The 19,556-nt window shown below is 41.3% G+C and overlaps 1 protein-coding gene across 2 annotated transcripts; it reads right to left on the bottom strand.

Moving 5' to 3' along the window:
* Window position 1: 1 nt before the first annotated feature.
* On the bottom strand, window positions 2-17,011 carry si:ch73-139e5.4 (heat-stable enterotoxin receptor). 2 transcript variants are annotated; one of them, XM_037082250.1, is made up of 27 exons: window positions 16,581-17,011; window positions 15,101-15,213; window positions 14,619-14,686; window positions 14,211-14,426; window positions 13,679-13,797; window positions 12,866-12,968; window positions 12,398-12,512; window positions 11,283-11,424; window positions 10,296-10,378; window positions 10,006-10,114; window positions 9,118-9,199; window positions 8,164-8,266; window positions 7,367-7,426; window positions 7,205-7,276; window positions 7,007-7,111; window positions 6,716-6,802; window positions 6,080-6,212; window positions 5,851-5,988; window positions 5,260-5,336; window positions 5,078-5,169; window positions 4,776-4,934; window positions 3,678-3,870; window positions 3,420-3,594; window positions 3,181-3,279; window positions 2,854-2,948; window positions 2,600-2,676; window positions 2-1,925 (listed from the first exon to the last, which is right to left on the bottom strand). In XM_037082250.1, exons 1-27 carry the CDS (start codon window positions 16,777-16,779, stop codon window positions 1,712-1,714), a joined length of 3,228 nt encoding a protein of 1,075 aa, XP_036938145.1. In that variant the 5' UTR covers window positions 16,780-17,011; the 3' UTR covers window positions 2-1,711. The 2 variants fall into 2 exon arrangements, with proteins under 2 accessions (XP_036938145.1, XP_036938146.1); XM_037082251.1 differs by lacking the exons at window positions 2-1,925; window positions 2,600-2,676; window positions 2,854-2,948 and adding an exon at window positions 2,956-3,062 and having other exon boundaries at window positions 3,139-3,279.
* Between the last annotated feature and the right edge of the window lie 2,545 nt (window positions 17,012-19,556).

Here is a 19,556-nt window from a genome sequence, read left to right as displayed (position 1 = left end):
TTTTTTTTTTTAATTTTATGTAAATGAATGTCACCATTCTCAACAAAAATAAATCTTTGTCCTTTGGTTTAAAATACAGATTTGAAAATCGTTTTCTTGACTGCTACAAGAATGACATGATCGTGATGAGCCCACATGTTAGCGCTCACTCTACATCACAGAAATAACAAAGTCAGTTATAAGTCAACGGCCTGTTCAGTAGTCAACTCCCAAACCAGAGGGTTTCCAAATCAGAGACGGCAGGCCTCCTCTCAGACAAAACATGGAGAGAGACGCACACTCAGCCCCTCCAATAGACACTCAATAGTTGAGCTAAGATAGCCTGTGTTGTTGTTTGATACAACTTTAGATCACACCAAATATATAATAACAACAGTCTGTCTTGAGGCATTTATTTGTTTCCGACACTGGGAAAGTGGGGAAAACAGCATCATTCCCTAAAACTGCTGCATCAGAGGCATTTTATCAGATTTCACGCAGCCTCCTCTGGAGTCACAAAGGGCTTTATACTACATTTTGACATGTGCATCAGTAATCCTCAAGATCTGTAAATATCCTGTAATGTGTAAAACTGGTGAGGTTACCCTTTAAATTGTCCACTCTTAATCTCAGTGATTAAACTGTACAGCTAGTGGTCCATTAGAGATGCAACTGAGGTCAAAAAGCAGTTGTCTGCAGACGTGTAATCTGGGTAAAAAATATAAATTCATAGAAACTAAGCAGTGTAGAATAAAATGTACATATAAAACATTGCTATATTTAAAACTGTTATGAGCGCAATCGTGACTTAGATAGAAATGTGTACTTTTACTCTCAAACTTAAGACTCAACACTTTATCAAATTATTTGCAACTAAAACCTGCTTTTAAGCTTCAAGGGAGCTCCAAAGATCATTTTAATCAGTTAGATTAAGAGATCTTGGATGTCAGACACAGGTGAGTCCAGACCTCATAGATAGCTGTTATTTACATTTGAAACCTGGTTTTGTGGCAGTCTCTTCACAGTCATCTGTACTGCCTGCACCACCTCCCAGCTCCAGTTGTTTCATTGTTTCATTGTTAATTTTCCCTTAATAACTGCTGGGAAAAATGGGAATTTTAGGGATTTAGCATCAATAAATGTAACTTAAAAATTCTTAATTATGTGTTCTTGCAGACTGACACACTGGCAAAATGTCCCGATTTTTTCAAGAATGAACAATATGCAGATGGCAGATGCATGTGAAATCTGATCTGGTTATTCCTGCTCAAAGCACACATGTGATTAATCATGTAATAAGAGAAGTGCCTCATAAGTAATTCCCGTACGTTGCTGCACGTAGGCTGGATAAATGCGTCTATTTTTATGCCACTAATTCATTCCTTCATCTTGTCTTGCTTTCCCACAGACACATGCTCACCATTTCCCTTCAAAAATGCCACAGACATTTTTAAGCAGTTGGAAAAGTGGCAGTATCTTGTCCCACATACTGTACCGGGATCCTTTAAGCTCCACATGACCCAGTTTCAGACCAAGCAGAAAATAAATGACATCTTCATCGATCAATGAATAGGATCTGTTTCACAAAAAACAGCTCATGTCCCTGCCCGGCTCCCTGTTATCTTCACATGTATCCTTGCTGTTCTAACCAGGGATTCAATAGGCAGCACGAGGAGCACAGAACAAGGCTGGGAGTTCTGATTTCAGACTGTGACAGGGCTGGACTTGTGCACTACAGGAAGGTACTGAGGGTGTTATCCACCGTGGCCAGATGCAGGTACTCCGGAGGGCCCCCCTCAGACTCTACCTCTGACACCCGGTCCTCGTCGTCCTCCTTGCTCTGACTCGAGAGCGGCTTCCTCCTGCGGACGGAGCCCCGGCGGCGGCGCTCCAGACACGCCAGTATCATCTGGGCGAGGTCCTGCTGGAGCCGCTGGAAGTTCTCTCTGGAAAAGCGGGGAACCAGGTTTAAGACACAGTCCTCACTCAAATATCTACACTATGGAGGATCTTTTTTAAAAGGACAAATAAGTACAAAAACAAGCAAGCTGGGACACGTTCATTGGTGGATTTGAAGGATAAGTTCACCCAAAAAATGAAAATTCAGTCATTATCTACTCACCCCCGTGCTCAACAAAACATTTCTGGAGCAACTGAGGTAAACGGGGACTAGATTTAAAATGTAATACAAATAACTCCCCAAAACATGAAATGTCTCCATACTCTCCATCAGCATTAGAGTGAGTAGCTAATGGCTGAACTTCCTTTTTTGGTTGAACTTATCCTTTAAGAGGTGCTGGTAGGCAGGTGATGTTACTGTGGACTGAGCCAGACCAACCATTTCCCCCCTGCTTTTGCCCTCTGCGCTCAGCTAAGCAAACTGGCTGCCGGTTGTAGCTTTTTAATTTACTGTTCAGACACGAGAGAGATTTTAATTGTCTCATTTAGCTCCCGGCAAGAAAGCAAAGAAGCACATTTCCTATTTTTGTAACTAATTTTTTGTAAATGGGTCATACCTGATACAGAATTTGAGAGTTGAAATGTAATTCCACGTATTCAGTCCATATCAACATTCACACTGAGCCTCAAACTAATTCTAACAGTTGGAAGGTTTGCTTACGCTGTGGGTGGAGTTGGGAGGTCGTAGTCTTCGCCCGTCTCTCCTGTCAACCAGTAGGTTGTCTCTGTGCCTTTACCCTGAACACACACATACAAACACACACACACACACACACACACACACACACACCATTTTGCATCAGTGTGCGGTGGTCAAGTCCACCACTCTGTGGAGCAGAATGCCTCTGGATTCATTTCAACCTGGTTCACTTGTGTGACACATGCAGTAAACCTGATGAAGACGCTCATCTTTACCTTCAGATAGGTTTCTCCTCTCATCTCATACTCAAACTTGCAGTCTGTCCTCTGTAGGATTTCTATAGTAGGCTGACTGACGTGGATCCGCAGGGCTGGAGGATATAAAAAAAACAAAACAAACATCATCATTTATCAATCAAAGCATCATTTGTTTTTGTATTATGTGGAAGTATAAATTAATTTCATTAAGTTGACTGGTAGCTTCTGGAATTATATGCGAGTACTGAGCAGCACATTGCTTCAGCAACATAACTTGACCAAACTACTTAGCAGCATGAATTTTGTCAGTTTGTCCATGAAATGTGTCTTCATTTCTCGACTCACGGTGCCCTGTGGACTCCATACGAGATGCCGTGTTGACTGTGTCTCCAAATAAACAATATCTGGGCATCTTTATCCCAACAACACCTGCTGCACAGGGACCTGCACACACACACGCAGAAAACACACATCTTCAGTTAGTTTTACATCATGACAGAAAACAAGAGGAGAGGTCAAAAGGTGGTGAATCAACTGAGCAAATGTTGTAAAATGATTTGATGACCGGATTTTGTGCCATTCACCTGAGTGCACGCCGATGCGTATCCACACAGGGATACCAGGCAGGTGTCTGAGCTGGAAGGTACCCATGAAGGCCAAGATGTCCAGCGCCATGCGACAGATGTCCACCGCGTGCCTGTTCCCATTTCGATTAGGAAGCCCAGAGGCCACCATGTAGGCATCGCCAATCGTCTCCACCTGAGGGCGGATGGATTAAATGATGGTGTCTGTGGCCTCTGCCGTCTATTGTTCTATCTACTGAATTCAGCCCACGTCAGTACCTTGTACACGTCGTGGTGGTCGACGATGCTGTCGAAGCCCTCGTAGATGTCTTTGAGCATGTCCACGACTTCCATGGGCGTGCTGTACTGGCACAGAGTGGTGAAACCGACTATGTCACTGAAATATATGGTCACCTCCTCGTACAGCTCTGGCTCCACCGCACCGGTCTCCTTCAGGCTTTTCACCACAGGCCTACAGACAGAAACACGTTCAAAGACAGACGAAACAGGATGATCCACCTGTGCTGTCATTCCAGATAAATCAGCTAAAGCAGGTGTTATATCAAATTTCTGGTACTTTCAGCCCTTTTTTACATGAATTTTAGCTATATATATTTCAACTGTTTATCCATTACCTTTAGGAAACTAGCCTGTTTCAATTGTTTACCCATAGCTTTTTCAACCATTTCCATTACTTTAGCTAACTATTTCAAGTTTGTTTTCAAGTTAGTCTGCTTTATGCTTGAAAAACTGTTTATCCATAAGTTAATTCCCATTTCAAATGCTTATGTTACTTTTAGCTAACTAGCATATATTAAAAATAAAATTAGCATATTATTTCACATGTTTAATCATTACTTTTTAGTAAACTCGAATATTTCAAATTCATATCCATTACTTTAGCATCCTTGTATATATTAAAATTGTTTATTACTTTAAGCTGACTATCCTTTATTTAAAATGTTTTCCATTAGCCAGCTAGCATATATTTCAAACATTTTTCTATTAAATAATTAGCCTATTTCAAATATGTACTTATTACGTTTAGCTAACTAGCATATATTTAAATGTTTATCTATTACTTTTGGCTAACTAGCATATTGTTTCAGATGTTAATCCATTACTTTTTCAGTAAACCAGCATATTCAAAATGTTTATCAATGACTTTAAGCAAACTATTTACACTGTTCATCAGTTACTTTTAGTTTACTAACCTGTTTCAACTTTTTAACCATTTATTATTACCTTTGACTGTTTATTTGCTTCTCTGCTTGTTTGCTATTTTTCGAGCACTCTTTGGAAACTTGTGTTGAGGTGTTACTGCTGATACATGTTATATTGTTGACATGCGTCATACTCCTTTAATTGTAAACAGACCGAGGCAGCAGCATGAAGTTGAGGTGGTCGGCCCTGTCCCTCTCAGCTTTGTAGAGGACCGTTCTCTCCTCCACCAGGTGCTCCAGGTTTCTGGAATACATCTGCAGCCGCCTGATCATGTTATCCATGTAGCTCTCATTGTCCTGGTTATGGATTTTACTGGAGGACAATCAAAGGAAATCAAAGGAGAGGAGGGAAAAATTCAAAACTCACTTAAATAGATCAAAAATAGCTTCCATAGGCTAAAAATGAGAACATCTTTTATGGCCAGAAGAGCCCTTTATGGTGAAAACAGTGATTACCTGATTATTTTCCCCAGTAAGTTCTCCACCTTCTTAAAGTCCGGTCTTTTTTCTGGATCCTCATCCCAACAGCTTTTTATCAACATGTACATCTGAGACAGAGGACACATCATTTCAAAGACATGTTAGACAATACGCTCACATTGGCAATTGAACTTGTCTCACACATGTCATTGACTAACCTCTGATTCTTTCTCTGAGGCCGTGTCTAAGTTAAGATCAGGTCTGAAGTAGGACGTGATGACCCTGGAAAGCTTTTCTGTTGGGAGACACACAGACAAGAATTCCCTGCTGATTCACACGAATTAGGAGGTGCACAAAAATATATATCTTTTTTTTTTTTAATTCACAATACGGCCTTCCTCATTTTCTTCTACTTTGACTTTGAACTAAATTGGAATACAACAGCTTTAATCATTTAATTCAATATGACCTGGTGTGTCACTCCAAATCCAGTGTTACGCTTGTTTTTTTGAAGATAAATGGACTGTTTAATGATTTTGCGGTGGGATAAATAAGGACTGTTAATTGGGGTTTGGAAGGAAGAGCAGAACAACACATAGCTGCAATAAAATATAAATCCAGACTAAGAAAGAAACTAAAAATAAATCATACCACCCACCAGCAAAAAAAAATCAAAAAAAAACCCTCCTTCTCTTCCAATAACAGTTGCTTCAGAAAACAAATGATGTCTTATTTCTTTTTAATTTGTACAAGCTCTGAGTCAGTGTGGGAGCTTAATATTGGACAGTGGTTGTGTAAGTTTGCTTCACCTGCTCTGTCAGAGCATTTCTCGGTGTAAAAGGTGCTCTTTCTGAGAACGATCTCGTGAGCGATGATGGCAAAGCTGTAGACGTCCCCTTTCTGAGAGGTGCCCTCTTGCCTCAGATGCTCCGGAGCAGTCCACAAGTCTGAGAGGAGGAGGGGGGGAAACGGAAATGTAAGAAAGCGGTAAGATGAAGGAATGACAACAAAACAGTGAGGAGGGACTGTAGTTTTAACCTCTGATGGGGCTGAGAAAGGTGTTGCAGCCAAAGTCAGTGATTTTCACCACCATGCGATTGTCCATCACACAGTTGGTGGACTTGAGGCGACCGTGCACCTGGATGTCACTGGCATGGAGGTAGGACATGCCCTGCACAGAGGAGGAGGAGGAGGAGGAGGTGAGAAGGTTTGGGTAAAGTGGCAGTCAATGATCTTTACTGACATCTAGTGACTGCTGGGGGAACAACAACAATTCCTAATGATATGCGTGTGTATTGTGGGAAATGAAATAGTTTTGAATACAGTAATGTACTGTAGAGAACATATCAGGACGTGAGTAGAGGGGAGATTCCCTTCACCTCAGGGGTAAGGGTCACAAAAGTCACTTGAGGGTCAGTTCTCTTGGCCTGATGTGTTTACAGGAAGGTAGATAGGATGACATTTACAGTACATTCCTATAAAGCATCTAAGGGTCATGGTACTGGGAAAGACATTCCGCTCAATGCAAACCTTTAACACATACAGCTAATCGTATTGTACTGAACTTGTAATGGATTACACCATGAATCCCATGACATCTCCCATAATTAGGTACCCATGAAGCATGACTGGACTAAATAATCACATTACAGTTACTGAAGAAACTGGACTCACCTTGGCGATGTCGTACATGACGGAGATCTTGAACTCCCAGTCCATGAAGGTCTCCTCTGGGTACGAAACCTTGTCGTTCAGCACGTACTGTCAGAAGAGAGGGACAGAGGGCACTTGTGAGGTGATGCTACTTTGTGCCTCGAGCATCATATGATGGAGGCATTTAGAAAAGAAGGACTGAATCTGTTATTCTGAACCCATATTCAATCTTTTCTTGCCTGTTCAGTGCAAAGCTACCTATACTAAAAACAGCAACTCGATATATACGCATACTGAACATGCCATACGTACCCTGAGTGACCCCCTCTCTCCATACTCAAACACTCCGAACACACCCTGATCAAACTTCACCGTGCCATAAAACTTAGTGAGGTTGTAATAGTCGATTTGCTGCAGCTGCGAAGAAAAGAAGAGCCGTCAAAACATCAAATCAGTAAAAGCCCAACGTCAAAACAAACCACCCGCTGTGTTCGCATCCGTTCATCTCACCGCGTTGAGTTCTATCATCTGGGTCTCGCTGAAGTTCCCGTCTGAGTGCTTCAGCTCCTTTAGAATCACAATCTGAAAATATCACAGCAGCGTCAGTCACGCCAGCACTGGAACAGCGTGTTGATTGACTGAAAACTACTGCAGGGTGTTGTGTTCAGCTACCTTCTTATCGTACAGCGCACTGCGGATCTTGAAATCTGCTTTTTTCCTCTCGTCTTCAATCTGATGGGGGAATGTGAAGGACATTTCAAGGACCGAGTTGCAGGTTGGAGATGCCAGTAAATCAACATGCACAGAAATGATGCGCAAACTTGAGTAGGAAAAAGATTTTTCTCCTTTTAAATGAAAATTTCATCCTTAAATAAAAAGAGGAAAATGGAAAGCGGGCTTTAGCCTCACGATCAAACATTCTCCTGAAGCAGATGGGGACTTAAACAGCTCGTCCACAGAAATCCGAAGCTCTGAGATAATACATTGATTTGAAAAGCCGTCATTCAGATGTTTTTTTAAGGTGAAATCTTCACTGTGGCTGCTAAGTTATGAGCGTTAGAGATGGAAAATCTCTATTTCAGTTGTTTAACATTTTAAAACAAGTCCCCATCCACTTCAGTTGTTAAAGAAAACCTCTGTTTCACTTTGAAGCTTCAGAAATATTTTGTGGGCAACGACACTTCACCTGCCTTTCCGTTGGCATGAGGGTGAGTATGTAATGACTAAATTTTCATTTTTTTGGTGAACTTATCCTTTAATGTGTGCTCTATTGCAGACATGTTGAACAAAAAGTCAATGAGTCCTTCGTAGAGAGAGAAAAAGAAAATAGTTGGTGGAGTGATGAGAGGTTGGAAATTAGTGTGGGTTGAAGTTTTCCACTTGTTTCTCACTGCAGGATAAACTTCATCGTCCTGCCGGGATCAATAATAAGTGAGACCATGTTGACACTGACTCTACGCCTCATTTACCTTAAGAGAGATGACGTTGAGTTCATTCTCCTCCAGAAGCGTGATGAAGTCAGAGGGGATGTGCGACCAGCGATTCCTAATCAGACGATCTCTCCTGTTCTGTCTAAACAGGTAAGAAATACCATCAAGAGCTAATCGTTTCATTTAAGGAGACATATTAGGCTCATTTTCAGGTTCATACTTTTATTGTGGGTTACTACTAAAATAGTTTAATAGTTTTCAATGATTAAAAAACACTATTTTCCCCCTTTGTATGAAACACTCTGTTTTAGCTCCTGTCAACAACAACAGAGTAGCTGTGCTGAAATTCATTCTTAAGTGCCAAACAAGCCACTATGCATAAATTATGCAAATGCATTACAGAATAGAAAGCCACAGAATTAAAGATGGTACTGCTGATGAAGTGTTTCAGAAGTAGTGTTTGGTGTGGTGGTGTGAGGCGCTTCTGTTAAAGCAGACTTAAACTTTTTCAGCTTTCAAGGTATTTTACATTTACAAGAACCTAAAGAAGAAACAAGAATAGAAAATGAAAAGGCATCATAAGTCTCCTTTAACTTGCCATGAAGACGTGCAACACAGTACACAGATCAACATCCAAGGGTACCCGACAGAACTCAGCATTTATATAGTTCACAGTTTTGTAACTTTCTCGCAAAAACATCTTTTGGCACTAAAATCAAGACAAAGACAATCATTCAACTGGAAATTCTTTCTTTCAAGAGATCCACAAAACTACCTTTTTTAAATTACTATCATGATTTTAAATACAGCACTCGTGCATCGCAGCCACACTTGATTTATATCCATCTATGGAACATCATAGTTTGCAGTCAGTGCAAACATCCAGAAATGTCTCAATCTCAAAAGTGATCACCGAGCCTGCATCTCTACTCTACTAAAAGTGAGACGTCCCTAATCTGAGGTTTTATGCACTTAAGTTGGTCAGTCACTTGCCTGTAGAAAAGGAAGGCGATGGAGGCCACCACCACCACTGTGACGGCCAACACGATGACGATGACATTGTAATATGTAGGGCCTGAAGGTGACAAAAAATAAACAATGGAATATAAAGTTAAGGGATTTATTGTTGAAATGATCTGCAGAAAAGGTGTAGCATAATGATTATAATTATAATGTGGGTTTTGCTGAAATGCACTAAATTTAGACATAACTTTTGTTTGTTTACAAGAAATCTCCACAGTGCCCCTTCAACAGGCCGTTGTGTACAGGACTGATACACAGGATCCGTTCTGTGCATCTGTCATTCTGTCAGACACAAATCGCTTGAATGTCAAGATTTCTGAGAAACCCTGCACAATGTAAATCCAGACAGATTTGTTCTGCAAAATACTATTGCTAAATATGAGGTAAATTCTGTCAGTTTTACTCGTTCTGTCTTGAGTGTTTAAAAAAAAAAAACTCTTAAATTCTATCTGCACCCTAAAACAGGGTCTTTCCGTCTTCACCTTAGAGACAGTAAAATCTTGAACAACAATATAGTTTCCATCTTTATAACACATCTGGAGTTCAGTCTCATTGACACTCCACTGCAGACTGACAACGCATCTTATTATCAGCAATAAACAGCTGATGGTGAGCTTAACACTGTCACCTAACAGGTGTGCTACGTGGGTGTTTGTGCGCTTTTATGTGCGCACATACAGTATGTGTGAATTGGGCGTTGGAAGACAGTTTATGATTATAGGTTGTGACAGCCAGCTGACACAATCTGACTCTGTGTGTGTGTGTGTGTGTGTGTGTGTGTGTGTGTGTGTGTGTGTGTGTGTGTGTGTGTGTGTGTGTGTGTGTGCGTGTGTGTGTGTGTGTGCGTTATAGCTGTACCTCCTTCTGGTTTGTAGTTAGGAAGTCGACTTCCCCAGATGAAGAAAGGCTCTGTCTCGACCACTCTGCTTTCATTGTTTTCGGTGTCAAATTCATATAAAGTTCTGAACTGAGGATCACATGACGGGAGAAAATGACACATTTCAGCATAAATCACTGTATGTGACAGCAAGATATTCAAAGCTGGAGGTTTTTTTTTTAAAAGATCTTCGTGACTTATATGACTATTAATATTTTCAGAAAAAGAATGGAAAAGAAACAGGCAAAACAATTAATACTGGTGAAAGTACCTTGTTGTCAGTGGTGGTGTAGATGACTGAGAAAACCACATCTCTGTCTCCGTGAGCGTCCAGCTTGTAGTTTCCAGCTAAACCTGAGCAGAATCACAGAAACATCTTTACACACACAACACAACACACTGAAGTCACTTTGTTCACCACAAAATCAGCCTGTCGTCCTCTGTAAACTTGTCTGCTGTGAAATGTGAACTGAACTGATTTTTCCAGATATCTTTTTGTCATTAGTGCAAAAAACATGAATGAAAGAGCCTGACAGACGTGCATCCCATTATGAAGGAACTGTGGATCACACAGGGAGGCAGCTGCCGCCTGCGGGCTTCAACACCTCATCACTTCATCAACAGTGATAGCGGCTGACAACTTCAGTCTGTTAGGCCTCGAACACAACAGTAACACATGTCGACTCTCAGGGCTGTTTCGTGGACATGGAGGTCGTGTCTTCACTGTATTTTCAGCTATGTGAGGAGTTATGATTTTACAGTTTTAAAAAATATGCTCCTTGTGAGCTGATTCCAATAATTTTAGATTCAGTCTTTAATGAACCGCTCTTGGGCCAACATAACAAGTAAGAGGCCACACTAGCCTGCGAGTCTATATTCAGAACAGTGACATAAACAAGTACCCAAAAAGATATACTCGAGTAAAGATATCGTATTCAAATATTACTTTGGTAAAAGTCAGAGTCACTTTACACCTTAAGTATGTGATATTGAATATACTAAAGTTTCATATCAAGTACTGTGCGTACTTGTACATGTATGTACTGTATTGTATACTATGGATTGACTCTATGTAACAATTTGTAGAAGTGTATTATGTAGTAATAACTTTTTTAATGGCAACATGTGAGCAGATTGTAAGGTAATTAAATCAAATTTAAAGGATGTGACTATGCACGTTCTCGAGTGCCCCTTTAAAGTTCATTGTACTTTCATTTCCTGTCTCCTTCTCTCCAGCTCTCTCCTCCTCCTTGCTCACCATTAAAGGAGATGTTTCTGAAGTAGTTCGCATTGACGTACTCCATGTTCTCAATCTCTGACAGATTCTTTGCACTGATGTTTCTCATCACCTGGCCGACCAGCAGCACCGCGTCATGGTACGCAGCAATGTAATCATTCATCTGCAGAGAGAGGGGAAACACGTTTTCGATTAGAACTGCTGTCCGGATGTAGTTCTTGTGACACACGTTTCTTTGCAGATTACTCAGAGTAACAGGAGCACTGATGCTGGAAATTTTGGAAAAAACGCTCATATCCTTTTCCCGCTGAGAAAGTGATTGCAGTAGGCAGTTTGTGAATTTGGATAGAAACAGGTTACTGTTTCAAATCTTCAAGTTAAGCTAAAGAATCTGCTGTCTGTGGCTTTAAATTCAACAAACACATGTGAGGATGGTATGGATCTTATAATCCAACCCCAGGCAAGATAGAAAAAAAAACCCTGTGTTTACAACATGCGATTCCTTTGCAACTAATTTACCAAAAAGTTGCAATGATTTAGAAATCCTGTCATGAGGAAGCAGAGAAGGTGGACTCAAACGCAGGAGAGTGCAGGCAGGCAAATCTGTGGCGGAGCTTTATTTTCACATTATCAACAGTTGACCAGAGCAGCCGACTCAACATAGACTGAACTGAAGACTGGACTGACATACAAACTAAGCTAACAAGAAAATGAGGTTCTGGTGGAGGGGCAGAGAAACACAGGTGAGGGTAAAAGAGCAGGGGAGGATCTGATTGGCTGAGAGGAGCGATGGCAACAAGGCAGGGCTAATGAAGCTGATGCAGATCAGGTGTGGAGGGAGGAGCACAGGAACACAAGAGGGAAACACAACCCAGAAAACACGCAGAACACAAATAAAAGGATGCAGGAGAGTGACAAATCCTATATGCTACATTAAGTAAGGGCGGCTGTGGCTCAGCGTCTTGTTATCGGAAGGTTGCTGGTTTGATTCCCCTGGTCTGCATGTTCAAGTGTAATCAGTGAATTATATGAATTACAAAATAAGAGGCTAAACTCTCCCTTTTTTCCAACTTTTTTTATCCAATCGAGGGAGTCAAAAATGTTAGTTGAGTGATTTTGAAATCCTGTGTCCTCACCGTGTTGTTGCCCTCAGGGTGTGTGTTGATAGTGTAGCTCCTGGTGTTGGGCATCGTGAGCACCAACACGTTCTTCATGGATGACACTGACGATGTGTTGGTGTAGTACTGGTCACTGTGGAGAGGAGGCGGGCAGTGAACCCAGAAGTCATACTTAAATATTACTGTGATCAAAGTCAAAACAGGAATTTGAATAGTTCTTGAGTAATATTACACGTATCTGATATTTAATGTGCTTAATTATCAATCTGTATCTGTCCAGCAATTATTGGCCTGATAAATTATTTAATCCAATATTCATCATTTTACTCTGATCAGAATCCATATTTTTTTTTAAAAATACAGGGAAAAGTTACAAATATGTCTTACGGTGATTTATATGCCAAAGAGTAGATCAAGCCTTTGTGAACTGTACAGAAAATGCAAACTGGAGATTTAAGACATGGAAAATTAGACTGAATCACACACTTGTAAAGATCGATGAGGATGAAGAGGATGTCACCGTTGTCCGCCCCATTGATCCCACTTTTCACCTCCAGTATGTCCACTGGTGATCCACACATGATGAACACTGCAAACACGGAAACTGTTAATCAACAACCACATTGCATGTAGGCAACCTCGGCGGGAGTCAAGTCCTCTGACCCGGATTTCCATTTAAATTTCCTCTTCAACCTTGAAACCGGTTAATACCAAACCCAGATGTCTTCTTTTATAGCTGTATCAACATGAAGTAAAAAGCTGTGAGGTGTGTGTACAAGGGACACACTTGGACTTAGTTTTACATTTGAGTTGTTTGGAGTAAAGCTACAGGCCTTATGATGTCAATATTGACCTCTGAAAGTCAAATACACAGATATGCAGGTTCCATAGGGCTTATTCCGCCCCCTATCTACGTAGTGCTCCTTTAAAACACATCAGTTTTCTCATACTGTCTTCTCTATCTGTCTAACATGCTGTGTCTCTTTGATGCCTCGTAGTTTGAGGAGACTGGGTGTTCTGGAGGGGATCCTGAATACCCGCTTTCCTCAAACCAGCCTGTAGGCCTTAAATCATGCACATGTCTGTCGTGTGATGTCATGAAGTCACAGAATTAAAGGCGGGACTACTGACGAGGCGTCATTAAAGTCTGTGGTACTCTCACTGTCACATGAGTGAATGCTGTTCCAAGAGTCTTTCACGAATCACACTGCATTTCTTCACACACCGTCTATGACAATAGCTGAGTCAAACAAGGAGATGCCTGTTTTCTGTTTTATATAAATATAAAACAAGACTTACAGTTGCTTGTCCTGTTTTTGGGTGATTTAAGTACTTCTTTCAGTTCATCTTGCGTGCGCAGCACCACCATTACTTGAATAGTTTGTGCAAAACTGCCTTGGTCCAGTGCATTTATATACCTGCAGAAAAAAACAAGACAGCTTTGTTAAAATTGTTATTGTTACTATGAACTCAGCATTTCAGTGTTGAATTCATGGCACGTAAGAGAAAATCAAATCACTGCTGCGTTTTACTTCAACACACAAGACATGCCATGCTGTCACTCGTGGTCACAAAGCCTTTCAGCGTCAGTAAGGTCCTAGAGGAGACGTGTTACTGGCCCGTCATTTTAGTATGCAAAACTTACAACAGACAAAAGTATCTGTTAATGTAGCTAAGAGGTGTGAAGGCATGTAAGAGATTTTTCTGATTGTTCTGGACTAGAGGAAATAATCATTTTATTTTCTAGTTTTCTAATTTTTTGAGAAGACCTGACATGCCAATGAACACCAGGCTGGACCTTTAGTGACTAGGCTAGGCCCAGGCGACTTACCAAAAGCAATCCTCAGTGTTGCTCTCCCTCTTGTAAACATATGCAGACTCCCACTGAGGTTTGAACTTGTTCTCGTTTTTCCAGAAATTGATGAAGAAGTCAGAGACCTTGCGTGCGGGTGGCAGCAGGCGCTGCAAGTTGAGGGTGTCGTCGCAGGAGGTGCCAAAGCTGCCAGCCGAGATGATGGGTGTACTGAGCTTCAGACCTCTCTCCGCACTGACAGAGACATGAAACAGAAAGGAAAGGGAGGCAGGAAGATAGAGAATTAAGCCTCCATGAGGGGGTAAAAGGTAAATTCCACAAGCACCACACTAAAACATGTCTATGTGTTGAACTTTGTCTGGATATGTGAACTGCCATATTGATTTGCACTGGGGTGATTGTTACTTTTTAAAAAGCGGCACTTACTTAACTATGGTGTAGGTAGCGAAGGTGCAGGTTGGCCCGAGCACGGCACATCCCAGCTCGTTTGAACTCTGCAAGAGAAAACAGATGAGGGGCGCCGTTTAGCTAAGTTGCTAGAGCGGGCGTCACGCGTGCAGAGGCTTTGACCTTGCTGCATCGGCCCCAAGGTGGAGTCCAGGCCTGGGGCCCTTTGCTGCATATTACTCCCCCTCTCTCATCCTGTTTCCTATCATGTCTTCAGCTGTTCTATCAATAAAAGGTCCCAAAAAATATTTTAAACAGAAAATGTGCAAGTGATTATGGCGGTTTGATTCTTACATTTGTATGTCTGGCTCACTGGGGTAACATCAAAGTCATCTCTGAACCAGATCGGTTCAGATATAACTTTAGACTTAAAACATTTTGCAGCCCTCCCCCAAAAAACAATCATCTGCTTCACACTGCCAAGGTATTCTGCCTATTGGCGTAACAGTGGAGGTACTCACGATCATGCTCTTTATCTGCTCCACTCCAGCACAATTGGTGTTCTGGCAGGTTTTATGTTGCTGATAGGTCAGGTTGAGCGCTCGAAAGTTAGCCGTCAGATTTAAGTTCACACCTTCATCGATGGTCAGGGAAAGAAAGAAAGCCAGAAAAAACAATGATCTTATCTTAATGATCTTAGTTTTGTGACAGGTGTCAACTGTTTGCTAAATCCCTCAGACAGCACACAAATAAATGACATAAATAAGCAGATGAAATGCTGTGAAGTATTTCCCCGTGGTATCAGAAGAAGTCCTCAATGCTACTGCAGTGTGGTCTGTCATCGTTAGGGGCTATGACGAGCTCTGTGCTATTCTGGAAAGCATTCCAGGAACCATCCAAAGTCATTATGCAAGGTATCGTCACTTCCCCAAATACAGTAGTTAAACCATCATACAATATGTTTCTGTAGTTTCAGGTAAAGCTGAAAGAATCATATCAATGACACTGTAATCCTACATCAGACCAGCCTACTTCCTATTTCCTCTGCAATACAAGAACGATGCTGTTCCTTTCTCTTCATATCTTCTACATCATTAGTGAGGACAAAGACTTTTTGCCTGAGCATCATGTCATCAATCATGTACTTTAGACCTCTTTACTAGGTTCTCTTTTCTATGAGTAGGCTGAAATATAAGACGTCAGTCAAAGATGGTATGGACTTAACTATTGACAGTGTTGTCAAAGTCAAACTGCCAGGTGGGAACAAAATTGGCGTAGGAACAGTGATTAGCTGAAGGAGCGCAGGATTAGGAAACAGTCAGTTGGATGTCAATATAACAACTGAACAGTAGTGTAAAGTACGACATCAACATACATTTGTCTTTAACCAAATGACTGCTAACAACAGAGACCTACAACTTGTCACTGTCATGCTGACCAAAGATCAAACTGAGAAGGAATAAAACAATAAGCTAGGATCTATGATCGTTTAATTTAGGCTCTTATCTTATAATTCATATAATTCACTGATTACCCTAACTGTTTTTAGTCGTTGCTTCACTTCACTCCCCTGATATCTGATAGACGAAAGTTAACTGTGGAAACACTGGATAAGCTGAAAGGCAAGAAATGAAAACAGTAAGACCCTTTAAAAAGTTGTAGCTTTGGGGAAGAAATGTGAAATTACTTACATGTACGACAATCCTAAACACCTCTGAGCATGTGGTGTCACACAGCAATATAAATGAATCATGTATAATGCAAATCTGTCCAAATGCAACCAGCTAGATTCATAGTTTTACACAGACAATAATTTTAATACACTACTTTGTGTCATAAAATAACAGCCAACTAATATATTCTGTATATTCTTGCACTGATAAATAACATCCAGACTTTTTATTATAGGATCTACAGTTATACAAATTAATGTCCCATAATTCTGTGTGCATGTAAAGATGTGTTTATGTTGCAATTATATTTCATCACCTTACCGCTTACCTGGAGTATTAATGCCGTTATTTGTCTCTATCGCCTTCAGTATTTCACCTTCCACAAAGTTCAGACTCCAGGGAGACTTGTTGTCCTCCAGCAGGATCACATTGATTGTAATCCCTTCCAGACAGTTTCTGGCGCCCCGACATGGAGCAGCGAGGATCCCCAAGACGCACAAACATGACCACCACCACCCTGATCCCATTTTCAGCCCTGACGGTCCTAACAGTCCATGATCTGATAAAGGTTTTCTGCTTTTCACTGCTCCTGCTCCACGGTCCAGCTTGTCTGTAGTGCAGAGGAGTCACCAAACTCTCCAAGAGCTTCCTCCTGAAAAGAGACAGTGCGCGGGTCTCTATTCAGAACCCAAGTCTTTGTCCGAGTTGTTCACTCCTCGGATTCACGCTCCCTCTGAGTGGCTGCTCACCTGTCCTCTCCTTTTCCACATCAAGTTGTTAATGTACAACCTTTAAAGACACAAAGGCGGGCCATATAACCTTCTCACTGTTGTTGTGCCAAGGTCTGTATGAATTACGAGCTTGAAACAAAGACAAACATGCAAACACAGGGCACAGATTCAAGCCGGTTGTTTGCTTGCTTGGTGTGAGAAATACAGAAGACGCAAGATGAATAGTTTAAAGGAAATGCCACCAAAGATGCTTCAGTTAATAAAGGAAAAAAAAATAACTGGATGTCTGATATCGGCGTAATATAGGCGTAAAATAAGCTGCTCTGACCTTCAACAGGACAGACATGGTGTGGCCCATCTTAACTTCTGGAAGTGTGTGTGGAGTCAGTCTTGTTGTAGGATAAACAATTATTATTATGAGAATGAATAATTAAAGCTGCAATATGTTAGGTTTTTAGTTTAAAACATTAAAGATTGACAAAAATTCGATCAACAAAATGTGAAGAGATTACAGTTTAGAAGATGTTGAAGCGTATTGCGGTGCAAAGATATTTACTTAAGTTAGCACGTTTACCAGCCCATCCTGGTCCACAGCCTCTGTGCTGGCAGAGTTAGCAGCATCACTCCCCATCCGGACCGTTAGCTGCACGGCTAACTGAGCAAACTAGCTAACAGCAGGTACAGTTAGCAACCATCACAGGTTAGTCTGCTCCCAATTAGTATTGAGTATGAATTCAGCAGGTGGCGAATTCCTACATGATCCACCTTTAAAGGGGCTCTGTGAAAAAGAAAAAGTTCAACAACCCGGATAGCTTAGCTTAGCATAGTTTAGCTTAGCTGAGCTGAGCTGGGCTTATAGGGCAAAGACTGAAACAGGGGAAAGTGTTAGCCTGGCCTTTCCCTAAAAGTTACAAAATCTACCAACTACCTACTTCAATATCAAGATTGTTTAATACATACAAACGGATATTGTAAATACCTAAATTAACTATTTTATTGCAGGTTATGCAACAAAAAAAACCCCTGCTGAATTAGACAAGGGGTATTACATGGCTAATCTGTATCTGAAAGGTCAGTCTGATTTCCTTCAGCTAATCAAGATTTACTAGTATGACTAAGGTTTAGATTAAGAGAAAAGGCCACGAGTTGGCTTCTAGTTGTAATTAGTGGGCTGAACAAATCAATAACCAGTCACTTGAGATTTGGAATGAAAAACAGCATGGAAAATGGCGTGTTGGATCAAAAAACAGACAGAAAAGACATTTTGACGTCAGAGCTCATCTGTGTGAGCGAGTGGGATTTGTTGCTGTATATGTCGGAGACACCGGGCAGACAGCAAACACAGACGCACAGCTTGTAAATTTCTGAAAGACATTGCAGGAAAAAGGAAAGACAGAAGAGAAAGGAGAAGAGCAAAGGTTGATCAGGCCATAAAACTCATCAGAGATAACGTGCTGTAAAACCTCACACACACACTCCCGGGCTTCTTGTGAGAGGCTGTTATACTAAGAGGCTTATACTGTTTATCTGGTCCATATGCAGCACATACAGCCGCACTCTACAGTCACTGGAACTACATAAATCCTACAGCCGATTACATTCAGCTGAGAGCCTCATTTAATTACTACAATCTCCTCAGCCTGATTAAGCGTCTAAACGATCAGGTTACAAGCAGGCGGTTAACTCTGGTGTCTGAAGATCTGAGCAGTGTGACCCTTTACACACACACACACACACACACACACACACACACACACACACACACACACACACACACACACACACAATATAATGACAGGAATTAATTATCAGCTCATTACTTGGAACAATCACTTTACAGAGGATAACTTCATTTCCTTCCGTAAGTGTGTGTGTGTGTGTGTGTGTGTGTGTGTGTGTGTGTGTGTGTATGTGTGTGTGTCTGTCTGTCTGTCTGTCTCTGCCAAACACACATTTCCCACACTTCTCGTCTACGACGCAAATGTCAAATGTTCCTCATCTATCACCGAGCCTGGCTATAAAAGTTTAAGTGTGTGTTTCTTCATATTCAGGGTGTTTGCATTGTGAAGGGCGGAAAATGAATAAAATTAAAACAAATCCATAAAACATGCTTATTACATTTTACATTGAACTGTCATCCAGTGGCGTTGCCCTGATTCTCAGGTCGTTGTTCCACTATTAGTGTCATCGCTGTTTCCTGTTCCTTCATTAGTAAACTCTGATAACACTTGATAACGTGAATATCTCGTTAATAATTTGCCAAGGAACGCTTGCTTCATCCAGAGATTTGCGAGCACGCCTTTTTGTCCCTGCATGTGGTCTGTACTTTTTGTTTTGTTCTTGTTGATCGGGCCAAAGATCCAAACAGTTGTCAAGTCACGTCTGCGCCTCTGTATTCAGTCAGATCAGCTCACGTTCTTCTCTCACGCCGCCATGCTGTCTTGTTTCAGTGTGACTGTGTGAACTGAGGGTCAGGTGGTGTCAGCACGATGACGAGACGGTCAAGCACAACCTGCTGTTGCTGACGTCCTCTAACGAATTCCTCCTTTCTGATTCATGTTAATCAAATACAT

This window comes from Acanthopagrus latus, chromosome 20 (assembly GCF_904848185.1).
Source record: "Acanthopagrus latus isolate v.2019 chromosome 20, fAcaLat1.1, whole genome shotgun sequence".
NCBI classification, from domain to species: Eukaryota; Metazoa; Chordata; class Actinopteri; order Spariformes; family Sparidae; genus Acanthopagrus; species Acanthopagrus latus.
Note: the sequence above shows the minus strand (reverse complement) of the source record. Positions and strands in the feature narration are given on the sequence as shown.